At 46.6% G+C, this 22,710-nt stretch overlaps 1 protein-coding gene across 2 annotated transcripts in view; it reads right to left on the reverse strand.

The window, feature by feature from the left end:
• Nucleotides 1-22,710, reverse strand: part of LOC119973848 (twinfilin-2) — a 119,910-nt gene that overhangs the window by 86,410 nt on the left and 10,790 nt on the right. For both annotated transcript variants that reach the window (XM_038812325.1, XM_038812324.1), the window contains exon 2: nt 8,609-8,686. In XM_038812325.1, the coding sequence (XP_038668253.1) occupies nt 8,609-8,686 (78 nt within the window). The remainder of the gene's footprint in view (nt 1-8,608; nt 8,687-22,710) is intronic.

Genomic DNA, 22,710 nt, shown 5'->3' on the forward strand with positions numbered 1-22,710 from the left:
CTCTAAGGGGACTCGACCTCAGAGTCTGATGTCACTCTGCATTGCCAACTGATAGGCGCGTTGTTGAGCCTATCAGCAAATACAAAGCTATCAGGCTCTGATTGGTTCCCACAGACACTAGTTGGCAAGGGTCCATTGGTCAGGACCATGTGCCTAGGTACGGTGGGCGAAATTCTCCCCCCCCCACGACGGGTGGGAGAATAGCGGGAGGGCCTTCCCGACTTTTTTGACGCCCTCCCGCTATTCTCCCCCCCCCCGCCGAAATCCCGACACGAATCGCTGCCGCCGTTTTTTTACGGCCGGCAGCGATTCACAGCTGTTAGAAGGGCCGAAGTCCCAGCCCTTTACGACCTTTTTACGAACGGCAAACACACCTGGTCCTGCCATTCGTAAAAACGTCGTGACCACCTGGAAAAAAATAACCATGGCACCGATTGGCACGGCAGTACCACGGCCGTGCCAAGGGTGCCATGGGCCCGCGATCGGTGCCCACCGATCGCGGGCAGCGGGCCCGATGCCCGCGCACTATTTGTCCTTCCGCCGCCCCGCAGTATCAATACGCGGGGCGGCTGAGGGGCAACCCGGACCGCGCATGCGCGGGTTTCGCGCAAAAACGCGATGACGTCACCCGCGCATGCGCGGGTGGAGTCTTCCCACCTGCGCATGCGCGGCTGACGTCATATGACGCGTCAGCCGGCGCTAAGTCCGACAAGCGGGCTTAACGATTTTCGTTAAGCCCGACTTGTCGGGGCCTCCGACGTCGGGCTGCTAGCCCCGACGGGGGACCAGAATCGGTCCCCCGTCGGGAAGGGGCGCGATGCCGTAAAACCCGCCCGGGTTTTACGGCAGTTTGACGATTTCTCCCGTTTTGGGAGAATTTCGCCCGGTATGCCTTATTGCCTGTACCCCACAGTGCAGAGTTCTGATCCTGATGTCAGGGTCCCGAAGCCCATGAGATAAATCCTACTCTTTGTGTCCTCCTCTCTACTTGCTTTCCTACCTCTCTTTGTATCGTCAGAAAATCTGGCTACAATACACTCAGTCCCTTCATCCAAATTATCCACATAGATTGTATATAGTTGAAGATCTAGGACTGGTCCCTGTAGCATCCCATTCGTTACAATCTCCCAACCTGAAAATGACCCATTTATACTGTTTCCTGTTTATTAGCCAGTTCTCGATTCATGCTAACATATATCTCCACCACCGTGAACTCTTGGCTTGTGCAGTAACTTTTTATATGGTACTTTATCAAACATCTTTTGGAAATCCAAATACACTGCATCTACTGGTTCTCCTTTATCCATCTTGCTTATTACATCTTTAAACAACACTAATAAATTTGTCAAACATGATTTTCCTTCCACAAAACCACAATAATTCTGCTTACTTATATTATGGCTTTCTAAACGCCTGTTACTTCCTGAACAATGGGTTCCAGCATTTACTTAGTTACAGATATTAGGCTAACTGGTCTATAGTTTCCTGCTTTCTGTCTTCTTCCTTTCTGAAATAAGGTGCTACATTTGCGATAAAGCATTGATCAACAAAATCAGCTTTTAGGGTAAAGTTGAATAAAACATAAATCATTTGCATTTATATGTCTATAACATAATAAAATATTGCAAGGCATTGCACAGAAATAGTATCCAACCAAATCTGACATCACGTCACATACAGCAGGTGACCAAAAACGCAATCAAAGTGGTGGTTATAAGAAGCACCTTAAAGGAGAGAGAGATTTAGGGCAACACCAATCAGTAACAATTAAAATCAGGGATGTGCAAAGAGCCAGAATTGGAGGAACACAGATGTCTCAGAGGATTACAAATCTGGAAGAGCAGGGATGAGAATTTTAAAATCCGAGGCCATGAGCCAGTGTAGGCAGCTGTGATGGTGAATAGGATTTGGTGGGAGTTAGGATGTGTAAAGCAGAGTTGTAGACAATAACAAACTAGCCAGGGGAGCACTGGAATAGTTAAGTCTAGAGGTAGCAGAGGCATGGATGCGATACGGCAGGGTGAAGATGGGTGATTTTTTCTCCATAAATTTAGAGTACCCAATTATATTTTTTCCAATTAGGAAGCAATTAAGCACGGCCAATCTACCTGCACATCTTTTGGGTTGTGGGGGGGGGGGGGGGAGGCCCACGCAAACACGCGGAGAATGTGCAAACTCCACATGGACAGTTACCCGGAGCCGGGATCGAACCCGGGTCCTTGGCACCGTGCCGCCCGATGACGATGGTTGATCTTACAGAGGTGAAAGTAGACAGTCGTCATGATGCAAAAGACAAAAAGATTGATGAATGCTCTCTTTCTGCCACTGACAGCTGCCGGCGAGAGAGATGGAGTCACTGGCTGGGAAGCTCAGGACCATTCATTCTTCATTATTTAACTGGAGAAAATTTATGTTCATGTAGGACGAATTGTCTGACAAATCAAAGACTGTGGAGGTGTCAAGAGAAGTGGCAATGAATGAAGCTGAGTTATGTGTTATTAATGTATATGTGAAACCTGACACATTTCCAGGTAATGTTGTCTGAAACCACCATATAAATGAAAAATAGGAGAGGGCCAAGAACTGAAACTCCAGAGGCAACGTGGGAAGAAAAGCAATTGTGGGTGAGTCTCTGGTTACTACTGGATAGGAATAGAACCAAATGAGGGCACGTCCACGCTGCTGGGCAAGGGAGGAGCAACTTTGAAGGAAGATGGTGTAGTCAACTGTGTCAAAATTGTGGACAGGTCAAAAATCAGTTTGAAGGATAGTTTAACATAGTCACAGTCAGATTGGGTGCCATTTGTGTCTTTGATGATGGATGTTTCAGTTGTGTAGTGGGGAGGAAACCTGATTGGAGAGTTCCGGACATGATGTTGCTCCAAAATTCCAGTCCATCCATCTTTCCCACAAGACTGCGGTTGAAATTGGAATTTCCCAATTTTGTAATATTTCAGTTACCATCTGGATGAAAATAACTCAAATAACTTTACGTATGCTTCACAGCCCAAGCAAGTTATAGTTCAGAGAACTTTGAATGTTTTCTGTGATATTGTGATTGTTACCAGAAATGACACCAACATTGAGTGCAGGGAGAATACCATTCTTAACCTGGGATAAATTAGTCTAGTTTTCCAATCCGTAGGACAAATATATTATATTTTCACTTTGACCACATAATAATAGATATATCTCACGAACTGCAGCCAACAAAATATAGATTCTCTTCAGAGATTAAACATCTCATGGTTTATGTTAGCCAATGCACATTTCTGTTACAGACCACAGGATAAACAAAGCTTAATATGGTGCTTAATACAGATCAGTGAATAAACACAGCTTAATATGGCACTGCTATGCAGACCAGTGGGTACACACAGCTTAGTGATGTAACATTTCCTTGGATTTCTCTCAAATCCTGATAGGAAAAGCTGGCTGATATTTAAACAAGGATTTAATTTATATGCATTCAAAACTTGATAAACCGGGGCCAAGGCCCAAAACCTTTATGGTGAATGTCAGAACAATTCAGAAAAATAGACAAAGTTCACTCAATTATGGAGACCAATCAGATTTAAATACTTATTATCCAGTTTCCTGTCAGCACACAAGATAAAAAGACACGAAATAACCAGTTCCCAAGTTCAGCAAGTGGAGAAGCGAGGAAATGCTGCACAGTCATTTGCCTTCTTTGTGAGGAGGACCAATCTGCCCTTTCGATGGATGAAAAGATCTTGTGGCACCATTTGAAGATCAGAGGAGTTCACCCAGATGTCCTGTTTAATAGTTCTCTCTCAATCAACATCGCTAAAACAAATGATCTGCTCATTAGCACATTGCTGTTCTGGGAGCTTGCTGCATGCAAACTGGCTGCTGCATTTCCTGCAGTGGTTACAGTTCAAAAAATATTTCATTTGCTGTAAAGTGCTTTGGAATGTTCTGAGATTCAGAAAGATGCTATATAAATACACAAATGTATTCCTCTACGTTCTAGACTGGTTACTGAGCTAATGTATCCAATGCTGAGCCTTACAGATTGGTAAATTATAGAAAGTTATTGAGGGGAAGATGGTGGAGCCTTCCAAATCAAGAAATGGTGACTGGAAAGGCAGCACGGTGGCGCAGTGGTTAGCACTGCTGTCTCACGGCGCTGAGGTCCCAGGTTCGATCCTGGCTCTGGGTCACTGTCTACACATTCTCCCCGTGTTTGTGTGGGAAACGCCCCCATAACTCAAAGATGTGCAGGGTAGGTGGATTGGCCATGCTAAATTGCCCCTTAATTGGAAAAAATAAATTGGGCACTCTAAATTTATTTTAAAAAAGAAGAAAAAAAAAGAAATGGTGGCTGGTGATAGCCCTGTGATACATGAAGGGGCGGCACGGTAGCACAGTGCTTCAAAGCGCCAGGAACCTGGGTTCAATTCCTGGCTTGAGTCACTGTCTGTGCGGAGTCTGCACGTTCTCCCCGTGTCTGCGTGGGTTTCCTCCAGGTGCTCTGGTTTCCTCCCACAAGTCCCGAAAGAAGTGCTGTTAGGTAATCTGGACATTCTGAATTTTCCCTCGGTGTACTTGAACAGCCGGCGGAGTGTGGCGACGAGGGGATTTTCACAGTAACCTCGTTGCATTGTTAATGTACCAACAGGTTTGTTTTGAATCACTAGCTTTCGGAGAGTGACCTGATGAAGGAGCTGTGCTCCGAAAGCTAGTGATTTGAAACAAACCTGTTGGACTTTAACCTGGTGTTGTAAGACTTCTTACTGTGCCCACCCCAGTCCAACGCCGGCATCTCGCATCATTATTTATGTAAGCCTACTTGTGACAAGAGTAAAGATTATTAGAAATTAGGGAGGGGGTGGGTAGGGGTGGTGGGTTTAAGGCAGTTGGGTGGGAAGAAGAGGGGGGATTCTATCTTAATGACGCCATCCCACAATCTGCAAAAACCAGTCCCCAAATATAGAATCCCACCCCCCTCTCGTCCAGGCCCTGTCTACAGCCTTGAAAATGTTCAAGACAATGACAGCTAAGTCTTCAAGAGCAGATTCCAGAAGTATATATTGTATGCAACAAAACTATAGATGGGATACTTTTGCGAAAAATGATATAGTAGCCCTGAATGTTCAAGCTGATGGATAATGTTAGAATTAACAGCTGCTTCCATAACTGCTAACTGCGACTTGAGAACTTTAAGTGTCACAACAGAATGCAGAAGATGCTGGACTCCTGAGAACAATACAGGTCGAGCATCCCTGAAAGGTAGCACTGTCGCTTCACCGCGCCAGGGACCTGGGTTCTATTCCCGGCTGGGTCACTGTCTGTGCGGAGTCTGCACGTTCTCCCCGTGTCTGCATGGGTTTCCTCCGGGTGCTCCGGTTTCCTCCCACAAAGTCCTGAAAGACATGCTTGTCAGGTGAATTGGACATCCTGAATTGTCCCTCAGTGTACCCGAACAGGCACCGGAGTGTGGCGACTAGAGGTTTTTCACAGTAACTTCATTGCATTGTTAATGTAAGCCTACTTTGTGACACTAGTAAAGATTATTTATTTATTTATTTTATCTGCAATGCTCGGAGCCAAGTGTGTACTGGGTATCGGAATTTTTCGGATTTCGGAATATAATGTCCATCTGTGGTGCGTTGGGACCTGCGCATGTGCGGCGCGTTGGGACCTGCGCATATGAGGCACATTGGGACCTGTGCATGTGAGGCGCGTTGGGACCTGCGCATATGAGGCACATTGGGACCTGTGCATGTGAGGCGCGTTGGGACCTGCACATATGAGGCACATTGGGACCTGTGCATGTGAGGCACGTTGGGACCTGCACATATGAGGCGCAATGAGACCTGCGCATCACCTGGAAACCTTCCCAGAGCCTTGTGAGATTTCCTCGTAGTGACGTCACATTTGTGCTAAAACAAAAGTGTAATTTTGGGGTTTTTGGAATTTTGGATAAGGGATGCTCAACCTGTATTATAATAGTGATGGAGTGATTTCTATATTTAAAAAAAAAAACGCATTTTATTCAAACTTGTATCAAAGTAGGTTACAGTAAATAAACACCCTGGGAAACATTCTTCCCAACAATCAACTATACAGTTTGTAGAGATTTTCCTCCTTTTTCACACCCCCCCCCTCCCCATCAGCTCCCCCTCCCCCGCGACGAACAGCTCCTCAAACACGGTTAGAAACATCCCCCACCTTTTCTCAAACTCCCCTGCTGAGCCCCTTAACTCATATTTTACCTTCTCTAACCACAGAAAGTAGTATAGGTCACCCAACCATGCTGCTACCCCCGGTGGCGATGCCGACCGCCACTCCAGCTAAATTCGTCGTCGTGCAATCAGAGAGGCGATTGCCATGACATCGGCCTTTCTCCTTTCCATGAGCTCCGGTTTCTCTGAAACTGCAAATATCGCCACCAAAGGGTCTGAGTCCACCTCCTCCTCCACTATCCTGGCTAAGACTGCGAACACTCCCGCCCAGAATCTTCTCAATTTGGAGTGATTTCTATATTAAACTAGACTACTGTATCCAAATGCATCCTATGCCACCTTCTATGTACACATAAATCTGTAATTGATACTTAATCCATGCTTTTCATGTTTACAGAGTAACATCTTCAGTACCATGTTTTCGTTCTTTGCCACAAACTCATGATGTTGTTCGATCAGCTGAGTCGAGTCCAGCCGAACCCATTAGCTGGATGCACTATTTTAAGCAGAGCCTGCAGCTGTCATCACTTTCAGAGCAAGATGACAAGTCCCATCATGTCGCTCAAATCACCTGACATCACTACATGTTCAGTGCCCACCCACCCGTGTCACCCACCCCCCTCCCAATTCTGAGTTGCTCCATACAGCTATTTCACCATGAAGGAAATAAATCCCAGCAAAGCACATACTGTTCTGAATCTATGTTTTTCAGTGCACTCCATCAACAAGCTAGGCATTGATTAATGGAAAAATATCCTCTGAAATTTACTGATTGTCATAAACAGATCATGTGTCCAGGTTATGTGTATGTAACAATCAAAAATATCAGACAAGATAATTGATCGTAGAGAGGAATACATTTAAAGAAAGACAAATTGGACCTCGGTTCCCTCCTTTTTAGACTTCACCCTGCACTTACCCTTAGGCGATAATTAGACTGGTGAACTGGTATAGGCATTGGTCAATGCACTCTAGTCACCAGGAACTGGCACATGCGACTCAGGGAGAGTTGTACCTCAGTAACCACTAACTTTCATAAAAGGGTGCTGTCATTTTTTTTCCCGAAAATATTTTATTAAGGCGTTTATGATTTTAACACTTTTAAACTGAAAGATCCAACAAAGACAAAAGAACCACAATAACACAGCGAGCCCCCCCCCCCCCCCAAACACAGACCCCAACCAACATGGTCCATATACACACTCCGTCTAATAGCAAACAGTTCTGTGCATGATCAATCCAAGCTGAGTGTTTGGGAAATTACAAATTCACATCCTGACTCTCCATTCACAACTAAAAATACACCATTTATTACATTTTTTCGAAGAATGACTAGGAACCCCCACCCTCAAAAGTCATCACTTAGAATTTGACCTTCATGTATATAATATGCCATCATGTAACAAGGAATGCTAATATGCCAGATATGAAATTAAATTGCCATTTTATTTGCCGAATGTCTCATCATCACCAAAACTCATAAATCCTATCACAAAATTAGAGTGGATGTTAAATGGGAGCCCTGCAATATCTCAATAATCCCTTTAAGAAATCAGATCCAATCTTTAAAAGTAAATAGCATATTTTGAGTTGATTGAGTTGTGGATGTCAGATCAAGTAGTCACAATCCATGGGTTTAGCATGGGTTAGATAGATCTTGGATAACCCACTGTCTTTGCACCATATCCAACCAGATGCCTTTACATTATTGTCAGAGCAACATTCCCTCTTGCACCGGTACAACATTCTCCTTCTCTACATCATCCATCCAATATGAGACTGACCATTTGTTCCCACTTATATTCTAATTGTGGCAGTTTTATCCTACGAGTTGAAACTTATTGAAGGCGTGGGTGACAGTGCTCAAACATATTTACACAATGTTAATTCAAAGCGTTTACTAGGTATGTATACAGGTCCTCGCTTCTCAGCTAGTCAACAACGTCCACAGTTAAGTAACCAAGATTTTATATAATTGGGGATGGAGGATCACAGACTCATTTCATACTTAGGAATCAAATGAGTTTCTGCAATGGAGTGAGAAAGCTGACAGATACTGAATCTTAAAAGTATCCAGTCAGGAGGACTGCGAAAAGCTACCGATAGCCTGAGAGTTTAGACATGTCTGACAAGCAATAAAAAATCCATTATATTTTCTTAGATGCAACTAAAAAGTACATTAACGTTGTAATAAACTTGGCTCAAAGGCCTACACAGCAGCTTTTTAAAAAAAACTTCAACACGAGCTCCGTCTTCTTACTGTACTTTGTATACAATATCCAAATCTATATAAATATAGCAGCTGTGCAGATTCATTCCACAAAGAATACACACATTCCGACTTTAATTACAGTTCAACATTTGGCCACATTATAGTAAGAGAAACAGACAAAACTCACCATCTTTGATGATAACCTTCATAATACGAATAGATCCATTGCGAGCCTTTGCAAAGAAGTCCCTCAATTCCCTGGTAGCTAGGAGAATCAGAAACATGTTGATTAAACAAAACTCCACAAACTGCTTTTTCCCCAGCAAAACCTGACGACCAACTTGAGCTTTACAGACACAATTATGCTAAGTCAGTCTGTGTTGTGGAAACTGTGAAGTACACAGTAAAGCATTGAAGTTCTGTAAGACTCCAGTATTAGATACTGTGTATGCATGTGACCAGGAGAACCTGATACCACCATGGGTGAACATAATCCCCAAATTTAGCAAGGCCAACGGAAGAGCTCAAGTGATCATTTATGATATATATATATTTTACCGAGCTGTACAGCATGCAGCTCACTCAGGCTTAAGGACTTCTTTATTTTAATTAATAGAGACACAAAAAACATAATTATTATCTTGTGACAGATGCAACAACCTGCATTTAAATAGTACTTTCCGCACTGAAGAACATTTCCAAGGTGCTTCACGGAAGGCTAATGAGGCAAAAGTTGACAGCGAGGCAAAAAGGAAGATTAGGAAGTATAACTTAAAGCTTGGTCAAGGAAGAGGGTTTTGAGGTAGGTCTTAAAAAAGGAAAGGGTAGGGTTAGGTGGGAACTCCAAAGCTTGGAGCCAAGATTACTGAAAGCATAGTTGTCAACGATTGGGCAAAGAGATTTGGGGATATACAAGAGGACAGAGTTAGAGAAATGCAGAGTTCTCAAAGGGGTGTGGGACTGGAGACAACTATGAGGGTGGGTAGGGATGATGCCTTGAAGTGATCTGAACAGGAGGATGATCATTTTAAATTTGAGGCTTTGAGGGACTGTGAACTAATGTAGGTCTGTAAACATGGGACTGATGGGTGACTGGGATAGGACACAGGCAGCAGAGCTTTGCGTGAACTGAGATTATTTAAGGTTGGAAGATAGGACTCGGTAGAGTGCATCAGGAATTTAAATTACCTTTGGAAACAGGAATGTTATCATGTAACACGAATTGGTAATTTATTTGTTTTCTTCCCAAACTGTTAACATTGTTTTGAAATAACAATTTCCACTGATGAATCAGAGATAGAAATAAGCATTTTTTAAGAACATAAAAAATAGGAGCAAGGGAAACCAAATAGCCCATTGAGTCTGCTCCACCGCTCAATATGATTACGGCTAATCCTGAGCTTCAATTCCACTTTTCCACCCTTTCTCTCTATCCTTTGACTTCCTGAAGGTCCAACTATCTGCCTATCTCAGCCTTAAATACATTCAATGATGGTGCATCTACTTTTTTAAAAATAAATTTAGAGGACTCCATTATTTTAGGTTGTGGGGTGAGACCCACGCAGACACGGAAAGAATGAGCAAACTCCACACAGACAGTAACCCAGCTCCGCGGCACCGTGAGGTAGCAGTGCTAACCACTGCGCCACGGTGCTGCCCCAATGACAGTGGATCCAAAACCCAAGTGAAGAAATTTCTCATCTCAGTTCTAATTGATCAGCCTCTTATCCTTGTTCTAGATTCCCGAGTCAGGAGAAACAATGTTTCAGTGTCTACCCTGTCAAAACTCTTCATAATATTGAATGTGTCAATGAGATCACCTGTCATTCTTCTAAACTCCAGAGAATTTAGACCCAATTTACGCAGCCTCTCATTATAGGACAACCCTCTTGTCCCAGGCACCAATCTGGTGAACCTTTGCTGTACCATCTCCAATGCAAGTATATCCTTCCTTTAGTCTCCCCATGTTTGCGTGGGTTTCCTCCGGGTGCTCTGGTTTCCTCCCACAGTCCAAAGATGTGCAGGTTAGGTGGGCTGGCCATGATAAATTGCCCCTTAGTGTCCAAAAGGTTAAGTGGGATTACTGGGTTACAGGGACAGAGTGGAGGCATGGGTTTAGGTAGGATTCTCTTTCCAAGGGCTGGTGCAGACTCGATGGACTGAATGGCCCCCTTCTGCACTGTAAATTCTATGATTACTTAAATATGGAGACACGATCGTACACACAGTATTACAGGTTTGGTCTCATCAAAACCCTGTAAAATTATAGCCAGACTTATTTATTCTTGGACTCCAATCCCCTTGCAATAAAGGCCAACATTCTGTTTATCGTCCTAGTTGCTTACTGTACCTGCACGCTCATTTTTTTTGTTCTTTGTATGAATACACTCAGGCCTCTCTGAAAATCAACATTTAAGTTCCATGTCCAAAATTAAAACAGAAGAATCACCTTTTGCCAAAATTAGTATTTTATGATTTACTACAGATTTATGAATAAAAGCCAACATTCAGGAACACGGGTCAGCTAGATTGTCAGTCCCAGTCAGACTGTTGATGATGTCAACAGAGATATTCCCAGTAAAGAGAACATCAAAAATGGTGGGTCTCCACAGAAAGGGAAATGAAGGTAAGACCAGAAATGTTTTCTATCAGAATTTTTGCATTCCAGCTTTCTTTTCTTGTCTGTGAAAATCGCATGGAATTTACTTGGACCCATGCTGTGATAACACAATATATACTGGATACCCGGATTTTCACTGAGTCAGGATGGCATGAGAATGTTTTTTTAAAATTACAGCAAGTCATGATTCCAGAGTTCCTGGTCCTATTCTCGGGGCTTCCTATTTTCAGGAGTGCCTTTAAGGGAACGGGCTGGTTTGGGTTGTGATCCTGAACCCAGCACTCCAGACCTGGCCAGCTCCATTGCAGAGGTAGGCACGTCCTAGACAGCCACAATTTTCATGGAGTTGGGACAGCTTTTCAAAGAGTTGGGGTTCATGTCACCTCAAGAGATATTATGTGCCATAGTCTGTATGGAGTTCAAAAAATTCTCATATCCACTTTGCCAACCTGTGCTCCTATGGCCCTCCATGCCCCTATGTTAATGTATGCCGCCAAACAATCCCCATGGCCACTCATGTCCCCCCAATAAAAGTCAATCCTAGCTGAAATTGAAAACCCCTGAAACCTGCTTATTTGTGTGAATAAGCAGCATACAGAACTGTCAATCAAGCAATCTTCTTTTCTGGGGCTCAGGTGTTTTATTACTCAAATAGAGGCCTGAGAGACAATGGGGCAGGAGGTGGAGGGAAGTGTAGTGCAAGGAAATAATCAACAAAATATCAAAACAAACTTGACTTTTGCATCCCTGGAGCATAAAGACTGCTGCAGGCCAGGAAACAAATGAGCACACGTCCCTGCCGATGCTTATTAGGGTCAATGGACCACAGGTCAAAATGCCAGATGTGAGGCCATCCAGTGTAGGTCAGACTGTGGCAGAATGGCTATAAAACCGACTGTCTAGCTGTAAACCAGGGGCGGGATTCTCTGTCCCACCGCACAATCTGGTGCAGCAGGCCCACGGGATTCTCCATCTCGCCAGCCGGCCAATGGGGTTTCCCATTGTGGGGCAGCATGGTGGCAAGCACAGCTTCAGGAACCTAGTTTTGATTCTGACCGCGGGTGACTGTCTCCCTGTGACTGCGTGGATTTCCTCCAGGTGCTCCGGTTTCCTCCCACAGTCCAAAGATGTGCAGGTTAGGTGGATTGGCTTGCTAAATTGCACCTTAGTGTCCAAAGGTTAGGTGGGATTTTGGGGATAGGTCAGGGGAATGGCCCTAGATAGGGCGCTCTTTCGGAAGGTGGGTGCAGATTGGATGGGCTGAATGGGCTATTCTGCACTGTAGGGATTCTATGATTTTATGAATCATAAAATTCATAAGTTCATTCTGCAATTGATGAAAATGGATTGATTTCACAACTCTATTCCAAACTGAAATCTATGGCCACAATGAACTACTATCAGTCACAAGAGGTGTGAATAATCTTATCTGCAAATGACCTGCTTGTGGTGTATTGTTGCTTTTCAGTTCATTGAAGGCAGAGGCATTTTGTTTGATGTCACAGATAAGCTTAGTCAGAGAGAGAATTAAGTTATCCTTTAATTTATCTGACACTAAATTCTTTCACTGCTCTCCCGTTCTGAATTATAACAAGGCGTTGCACCTATTCTTCCAGGCTGGAGTTCCAGACACTGCTGGGGTCTGGAGAGAACCTGTAACTCCCACCCTATCAATTTGGGCTGGATTCTCCGGTCCCCCAGTTGTGTGTTTCTTGGCGCCGCTCCGTTCACTGTTGGCGAGATTCTCTATTCCCGCCACATGTCAATGGGATTTTGCATTAAAGCCACCCTGCCTCAGTGGGAAGCCCGGGGGTCGGGGGTGCGCTGCCGGCAGAAATAGAGTATCCTGATGACCGGAGAAATCCAGCCCTAGTTTCACAGTCACAACTTTCGGACGCTGCAACATTCCATATTAGAACTTCTGCTATGTCTTCCCTTTTCCTCAATCAAGGACTCACCCAACATAGTTGACAGGACCTTCAGCTGGGTCAGTTCTATTTCATTCACTTCTGCATTCACTGGTTTCCTTCCCTCCCAAAACCACAATCATATTGCCCTTGTCCTCACCTTCCATCCCCCCAACCTGCGCATTCAATGGATCATCCTCCGCTAATTCTGCCACTGTCAATGATGCTATTACCAAACACATGGGTCATGGGATTGCTTAGCTCTGTCTATTGCATGCTGCTTCCACTGTTTGGTATGCAACTCGACATGTCTTGTAGCATCACCAGGTTGACACCTCATTTTCCAGGTATGGCCAGTGCTGCTCCTGGTATATCCTCCTGCACTCTTCATTGAACCAGCGTTGATTGCCCAGCTTGATGGTAATGGTAGAGTGGGGGATATATCGGGCCATGAGGTTGTAGATTGTGGTTGAATACTACTGAATGCTACTGCTGACAGCCCATAGTGCCTCATGGATGCTCAGATTTGAGTTGCTAGATTTGCTGAACATCTATCCCATTTAGCATTTTGATAGCGCCACACATCATGTTGGAGAGTATCCTGAATGGGAAGATGGGATTTTGACTCCAAAGGGTTGTGTGACAGTCGCTTATACCTATACAGTCATAGACAGATGCATCGGTGAAAGGCAAATTGGTGAGGATGTGATCAAGTAGGTTTTTCCCTCTTTTTGGTTCCCTCACCACCTGCCGTAGGCCTAGTCTTGCAGCTATGCCCTTCAGGAAGCAGCTTGGTTGGTAATGGTGCGACTGAGTCACTCTTGGTGAGGGGCATTGAAGTCCCCCACCTAGAGAACATTCTGCGTCCTTTGCACTCCTCGGTGCTTCCTCCAATTCATGGAGGACTACTGATTCACCATTGTCCAAGGTCCCAAACATTCCTTCCAGCTGAAACAGTGATGTACTTGTACTTCTTTCAGTTTAATGTACTATTATCAATGTGATTCCCTCTGCATTGGAGAGGGGAGATTAAATCGACTGGTTAACTGCTTTGCAGAAAATCTCTGTTCAGTCTGCAAGCATGAGCTTCCAGTCACCTGTTATTTTAGTTCTCCGCTTTGATCCCACTCTGATCTTTCTTCTCTCAGCCCGCTGCAGTGTTCCAATGAAGCTCAACATAACGCCCCGGAACAGCACCTCACCTTTCGAATTGGTACTTCACAGTCTTCTGGATTCAACATTGGGTCCAACAATTTTAAAAATTGGAACCTCTGTTGCCATTTTGTTTTTACCCCCACTGGTTTGTATTTTTTCGCCTGTTTCTCTCTTTTCTTAAAACTTTGCTTTTTAACGGCAGCTATTCAGGATTCTGCCACTCTTACCTCCTCTAGTCTCAGCAGCGCTTTTGTTTCTTCATTTGTCCATTACCACACCCCTAGATCCTGTGAGAATGGTTGACTTAGAGGGCGGCATGTGGCGCAGTGGTTAGCACTGAGACTACAGCGCTGACGTCTCAGGTTCGAATCCTGGCCCTGGGTCACCGTCCGTGTGGAGTTTGCATATTCTCCCCATGTCTACGTGGGTTTCACCCCCACAACCCAAAGATGTGCAGGTTAGGTGGATTGGCCACACTACATTTATTTTTTAAAATAAATTTAGAGTATCCAATTCACTTTTTCCAATTAAGGGGCTATTTAGTATGGCTAATCCACTGATCTTGCACATCTTTTGGGTTGTGGGGGCGAAACCCACGCAAACACAGGGAGAATGTGCAAACCCCACATGGGCAGTGACCCAGAGCCGGGATTGAACCTGGGATCTCGGCGCCATGAGGCAACTGTGCTAACCACTTGCACATGCTGCCCTTGGCCACACTAAATTGCCTTTACTTGGAAAAAAAATAATTGGGTACTCTAAATATTTTTTTAAAAAGAGAATGGTTAACTTTATAAATACCCATCCCCTGAATTCACACATCTTTCGTGCCCATGTAACAAAATGGAAAGCAAACACATCAGTCTGTTGCTCCAGGTGGACGTTCGCTAGCATTATTGTGGCAAATCACATGCACTCCAAAGTAACGCTATTCTTCACAGTTCACCCATTCCCTCTCTCTGCAAGTCTGCACGCCACACCCTGGTTCTCGTGTCTGGGCTACTTGTTCAGATACTTTCTTTCACCTAAATTAGCTAAATATATTTGTATATCCAAAGGCTGAGCACAACAATATTCAACGCCCAGGAAAAGAACTTAGGCCATGCTTAAAAAGGCTGGAATTTGGGGCTCAATGAGTGGAGGAAAATAACATGGAAATACTTCCAAGGCTGCATAAATTCCTGATGACTAATGAGATAATCTTGCAGAACAGCATTAAAGGTAACATCAAGCAACATATCACTAAACTGGCACAAAAGTTAAGTATTCCTATCCGTCCCCGATGGACAACACAAAGAGCTGGATTCACAATACTTTTTCAAATTTTTCTGCCATTCCCAAGTCACAAGAAAAGCTGGCTGTAAAAGAACAAGAGACACCCTTTGACAGAGCAACTCATGGAATGTCCAAGGCTTGAGTGTCAACAAAAGCAGATTTTTGGGTCCAGATGCAAGCAGAGATTGCCAGCTGTCAGACAGAACTATCGAGGCTTTGATGCTTTTCAGCACAACATACCTGTGAAACAGAATTTTTGCCATTCACTGGAATTAAATCGAAGTAGTGTCACCCTTTGTGTACTGCAAACAATCTGCGACACCCATTTCCCCCAACTTTCTGTGCTTATGCTCCAACAAGCAAACAAACTCATCCATCACATTGATGGTAAGTTTAAAAAAAATTATAGGCATATTTTTACCTGTAATGTGAAATTATGATGATTTATACAACAGGCGGCAATTAAAGGAACAGTTAAAAAAGAAAATGCTGTAGGGGTACGCAAAAAAGTTGGTAAATCTGAATTAGGGTACGTGACCAAAGAATGTTTGGGAAACACTGGAGTTGTACATAAGCTCCATTCTCCGCAATGGAAGTAAATGAAAGACAGTCATTCACAACAAAATCCCTCCCCCTTTGGACATCCTCTTCCAGCTGATACAGGGAGCTTTGGTGAAGACTTGAGAGGCTTGTTTGCAGTCAGTGATCTGGCAAAGATATATGACAATATAGAGCCACGGTGAATGAAGTTAAGATAGCGTTCAATATGACCATTGTGGTGAATGTAATATAGATTTATATATGTTAATTCACACTGTCTTTGTAAGCACAGTAGCGCTATCCTACCACTAGGGGGAGTAGCGCTGGGAGCACTGAGGAACTTGTTCTGAGCTCCACCCACGACTCCTCCCCCTAGTGCAGCTGTATAAATACCCTTGTCCAGAGTCAGCCTGAGTTCACTACGGGTTCATCGACAGGGAACAGGCTGGCTCTGAAGTAAGTCGATTAAAGCCTAGATTCACATCGGAAACATGTGTCTGGTGAATTGATGGTTCCATCAATTTAATCGACTTAAGAACAGTAAAGATCGATTATGGAATCGGCCCTCAAGCCTGGAACTTGACCCGCAGGATGCAGAGGCTAAAGAAATCTTCTCCAACTAGATCTGGTGCTTCAAGGCCTACCTGGCAGAAGCGAGCACAGCCGAAACGACAGAGGATCAGAAGCTAAGTCTACTGCACGCGAGGGTGAGCCACAGAATCTCTACGCAACTAAACTCGGCCAGTTCATATACTGCGGCGCTAGCAGTTCTCGATAAAATGTATGTAAGGTCCATTAATGAAGTTTACGCTCGCCATGTCTTCACGACTCACCGCCAGCGGCCTATGGAATCACTCGCCGAATTCCTAAGGGAACTTAATAATTTGTCCAATGACTGTAATTACCAAGCGGTTACCGCGGCTGAACACAGGGAATTGGCGGTACGCGATGTTTTTGTAGCGGGCCTCGAGTCTAATGTGTGCCAACGACTGCTGGAAAAGGGGCCCAGGACTTAGAAACGACTGTGGAAGCTGCTACCACGATGGAGGTCTCCTTCCGCAGCCTTAACTTGTTCTCCGCGGACCCCGCGACCCAATCATGGGCCCCCGACCATCGACTCCCCCAGGCCTGTGCTACGTGGCCGCCCAGCCACCATGCTGTCCCAGCCAGCCACTATGCTGTTCCAGCCAGCCACTATGCTGCTCCAGCCTGCCATTTCTGCGGCCAGAACCAGCACCCGCGGCAGCACTGCCCGGCCCGCAACGCGACCTGCAGCAGCTGCGGGCGAAAAGGCCATTATGCAAGAGCGTGCCTCGCAAAAAGGGCCCCAGCTTCCAACTCCCCAGCGACTCGCAGTAATCGCTCCCCTCACTCGCAGGCCCGCGGGGCCCGAAACGTTGCGGCCTATGCCCCGACTCCGCCCCCTCCAGCCACGTGCGATCTATGGGGGCCGCCATCTTGGAAAACCTCCACCACGCGGCCGGCTACGTGCGACTCATGGGGGCCGCCATCTTGGACGCCATCTTCCTCGCCGCCCGCCACGTGCGATCCATGGGCCCAATCGGCATCTCTGCGCTCGGACAATTCTGTGGAGGAATTCGAATTCGACTATGAACTCAGAGGGCAGTCATCACGGGGCCACTCCAGCACAGCTGATCGAGCCGCCAACTACCCGCAACTCAGCGCGGTCACCCTGGACCAATCACGACCAAAGAATCTACGAAACTCGATGGCAGAGGTCCATATCAACGGGTACAAAACGCCATGCCTCTTCGACTCCGGGAGCACGGAGAGCTTCATACATCCAGACCTGGTAAGACACTGTTCGCTCCCTGTTTTCCCCACGCAGCAAACTATCTCGCTCGCTTCAGGCTCCGACTTGGTCCAGATCCAGGGGCGCACCGCCGCGACACTCACAATCCGAGGCGCTAGTTACTCGAAATTCAAACTCTACGTTTTGCCCGAACTCTGCGCGCCACTCTTATTAGGCCTAGACTTCCAATGCAACCTCAAGAGCCTCACCCTCAGCTTCGGAGGGCCCCTGCCCCCACTCACGATCTGCAGCCTCGCTACACTGCAAATTCCCCCCCCCCCCCCCCCCCCCTCCTCCCTTTGCCAATCTCACTAAGGACTGTAAACTCGTAGCAGGCGGTATAGCCTGCAGGTTAGGGTATTTGTCAGAGCTGAGATCTGAAGGCTACTCAGTGAGGGGGTTATAGAGGCCAGCAATAGTCCCTGGAGAGCTCAGGTGGTGGTGGTCGTTAAGACCGGGGAAATATTCCGCATGGTTGTCGACTACAGTCAGACCATAAATAGATTTACGCTCCTCGACGCGTATCCCTTCCCCAGGATTGCAGACATGGTAAACCAGATCACCCAGTACCGGCTCTTTTCCACGGTGGATCTGAAGTCTGCATACCACCAGCTCCCAATCCGCCCGAAGGACGGCCACTACACGGCATTCGAGGCCGATGGCCGCCTCTTCCATTTCCTCCGGGTCCCCTTCGGCATCACTAATGGGGTCTCGGTGTTCCAACGAGCAATGGACCGAATGGTGGACCAGTACGGGCTGCGGGCCACGTTTCCGTACTTGGACAATGTCACCATCTGCGGCTATGACCAGCAGGACCACGACGCCAACCTCCACCGTTTTCTCCAAATGGCACAGAAACTGAATCTCACGTACAACAAGGAGAAATGCATTTTCCGCACATCCAGACTAGCCATCCTCGGCTATGTCGTGGAAAACGGAGTCCTGGGCCCCGACCCGGACCGTATGCGCCCCCTCTTAGAACTCCCTCCCCCTCATTGTCCCAAGGCCCTCAAATGGTGCTTGGGATTTTTTTCCTACTACGCCCAGTGGGTCCCTCAATATGCGGATAAAGCCCGCCCACTCTTTAGGACCACACGATTTCCCCTGTCAGCCGAGGCACGCCAGGCCTTCGACGGCATCAAGGAGGACATCGCCAAAGCGGCCTTGCGGGCGGTGGATGAATCCACCCCATTTCAGGTAGACAGCGACGCCTCAGAGGTAGCTCTTGCAGCCACGTTAAATTAGGCAGGGAGACCAGTTGCATTTTTCTCCCGTACCCTCTCCGCTTCAGAACTCCGACACTCTTTAGTCGAGAAAGAAGCACAAGCCATTGTGGAGGCTATCCGTCACTGGAGGCACTACCTCGCAGGTAGGAGGTTCACCCTCATCACCGACCAAAGATCGGTTGCCTTCATGTTCGACAACTCGCAAAGGGGCAAAATAAAAAACGACAAAATTCTGAGGTGGAGGATCGAACTCTCCACCTACAATTACGATATCAAATATCGACCCGGGAAGCTCAACAAGCCTCCGAATGCCCTATCCCGCGGGACATGCGCCAGCGCGCAGATCGACCGATTAAAAGTCATCCACAATGACCTCTGCCACCCGGGTGTCACCCGGCTCGCCCACTACATCAGGGCCCGAAACCTGCCTTTCTCCAACGAGGAGGTAAAAGCGGTCACCAGGGATTGCCCAATCTGTGCGGAGTGCAAACCGTACTTCTATAGACCAGACAGGGCCCACCTGGTCAAGGCTTCTAGGCCCTTTGAACGCCTCATGATTGATTTCAAAGGGCCACTCCCCTCAACTAACAAGAATGTTTACTTCTTAAACGTCGTAGACGAGTTCTCCCGTTTCCCATTCGCTATCCCGTGCCCCGACATGACCTCCCACACAGTCATTAGGGCCCTGCATAGCATCTTCACCCTGTTTGGTTTCCCCAGCTACGTACACAGCGACCGGGGTTCGTCCTTCATGAGCGACGAGCTGCATCAGTACCTGCTCGACAAGGGCATTGCCTCGAGCAGGACTACCGGCTACAATCCCAGGGGGAACGGGCAGGTGGAAAGGGAGAACGCAACGGTCTGGAAGACCGTCCTACTGACCCTCCGGTCTAGAAACCTCCAAGTCTCCCAGTGGCAGGATGTCCTCCCAGAAGCGCTCCACGCTATTAGGTCCCTTTTGTGCACGGCGACCAACCAGACCCCTCACGAGAGGCTCTTAATTTTTTCCAGGGGCACTACCACGGGGGTCTCACTTCCGGCATGGCTGAGGACGTCGGGCCCCGTACTTCTGAGGAAACACGTCAGGGCGCACAAAACCGACCCCCTTGTTGAAAAGGTGCGCCTGCTCCACTCCAACCCCCAGTAAGCATTCGTCGAGTTCCCTGACGGCCGTCAGGACACAGTATCCCTCCGGGATCTGGCACCCGCCGGATCCAGCGCTCCCTCTACCCCCACAGAAGGACCTCTCACCCTACACCCCATGCTGCCGCCCCCTTGCACTCCCGAGCCCACGAGCTCGCTCCACCAGTTCCGCGCCCCCAGTGTCCGGTCGAACCAGGAGAGTATGAAGCTCGGATACAACCCTCCCTGGAGTCCGCCATCGTACCCCAGCACACTACACCCATCCAGTCACCGCAAGAGGCTGCAACCCCGGTGCTCCGCAGATCACAGCGGACAATTCGACTACCGGACAGACTGACTTTATAGACTAGACCACCACCCCCGCCGGACTTGATTTTTTTGCAGGGGGTGAATGTGGTGAATGTAATATAGATGTATGTATGTTAATTCACACAGTCTTTGTAAGCGCAGTAGCGCTATCCTACCACTAGGGAGAGTAGCGCTGGGAGCACTCAGGAACTTGTACTGGGCTCCACCCACGACTCCTCCCCCTAGTGCAGCTGTATAAATGCCCTTGTCCAGAGTCAGCCTGAGTTCACTACGAGTTCATCGACAGGTAACAGGCTGGCTCTGAAGTAAGTCGATTAAAGCCTATATTCACATCGGAAACACGTGTCTGGTGAATTGATGGTTCCATTAATCATATTGAAAGGTGGGCAGGTTCCAGGGTTAAGTGGTCTATCCTTGTTGCCCTGATTTTATGAGACAGTAGAACGTCATGCCTACAGCAAAAATAGAGGGCGGTATTCTCCCCCCCCCCCCCCCCCCCCCATGCCGGGTGGGAGAATCACCGGGGTGCCACGCCACCCCCGCACGCGATTCTCCCACCACCCCGAAACCAGTGCCACGGGAATCGCGCCGGGCCGCTCGGAGAATCGGCGCAAATGGCGAGTGCCGATTCTCAGGCCCGGATGGGCCGAGTGGGCGCTCCGACACGACAGGGTCCTGCCGGCGCCATTCACCCCTGGTCGCTGCTGGCGGGAACTGTGCGGAAATGCTGGGGAGGCGGCCTGTGGGGGGGGTGGGCCTCCGAAGGGGTCTGGCCCGCGATCATGGCCCACCGATTGGCGGGCCAGACTCTTTTCCCCCCCCCCCCCCCGCCCCCCCCGGGCCTACCTCCTACTGCGGCCAGCCCCAGAACACCGGCGCCATGTTGGTAAGGGGCTGACGCGTGTAAGAAGTTCCCTGCGCATGCGCAGGATGGCGCGGCCCAACTGCGCATGTGCAGGAATGAGCTGCCCCAACTGCGCATGCGGGCACGGCGTGTGAACCGCTTCAGTGCCGTGCTGGCCCCCTGTGGTCAGAATAGGTTGTGCCCGGGCCCTGTTCGCGCCATCGTGAAACCCGATGGTGTTCACGATGGCGCGGGCACTTAGTCCCAGGAGCAGAGAATCCCGTCCAGACAATGCAGAAAATTGTACAATTTGACATTTGTGCATGATATTATAGCCAATAGTTTTTTACAGTTCCGCTGTATCCAATTTTGTGTAATTTTTATTTCATATCTACAATATGCAAGACATTATGCTATTTCAGTTATTAACATTGAAGTTGTTCAATGAGCAAATATATAGTCTTAGATTAGATTTTTCTTTCTGGATATTATGGTCTGGTTGCCTGTTATATTCATTTTTTAAACAGCTGTCCTAATATTGTGTGTGTGTTTTGGACCATGGACAAAACTAGACTGATCTGAATTGCTACACACAGCTGATAGCAAATTTCTGTGGCTGTAAAGATTCAGCACAAAACAATACAAATTAGTACACTGTTACACACATTTGCTACAGAACAGAAGATACATGGCAGCCTCCTTCTCGGTGAACGTTTCTATAAATATAGATACCTTCAAAGCCTCTACATTAATCTGATTTAGCCATTAGTAAGATGGGGATCTGCAGAACAACGCACTCATACAATAGGCATTTGATTAGCTCATTTATTCCTAATGCTGTCATAACCTCTGTTTTTGTATTCACAAACTCTTAAGGGTGATGATGTATCATCACTTCATATAGAACATAACACATTATGATAATCCTTAATCTGGGCCAATGGGGTTACATGTTAACTGCAGACGGATACCATATTACTACACTCAATTTTTAAGTGGAATTGAAAGAACAAAATTCAGAACTTGAATTCAAGGAAGAAATATGTGGAGTACTGTTGATTACAAATAAAATCCCATTCTAAAAAGCAACGTTTACTACATACCATTTTAATGCAGTGAACTCCAGATATATGTCCATTTATACAATTACATTGTACAAATACATTCATGTACTCTTCAATAAAATTGTATTCATTGATAATTAATTATATGCCCTCAGTTTTCTGACTGAGCACATCAAATACATGCAGTTCGCTACAGCATGTATGGGAAAGATCACCCACTCTATGGATTACCTGTATTATTGCTCAGGGCTTTTTACAATTATTTATATTTAACTGATGATGATCTATGAGCTGTGTGCTACATTACACTCAAGTTGCAATTGAAGACCTGAAAGATGGTAAAAGATTAATTGTAGCTTTCAAAAGGGAACCGGATAAATACTTAAAAGGAGG

This window comes from Scyliorhinus canicula, chromosome 11 (assembly GCF_902713615.1).
Source record: "Scyliorhinus canicula chromosome 11, sScyCan1.1, whole genome shotgun sequence".
NCBI classification, from domain to species: Eukaryota; Metazoa; Chordata; class Chondrichthyes; order Carcharhiniformes; family Scyliorhinidae; genus Scyliorhinus; species Scyliorhinus canicula.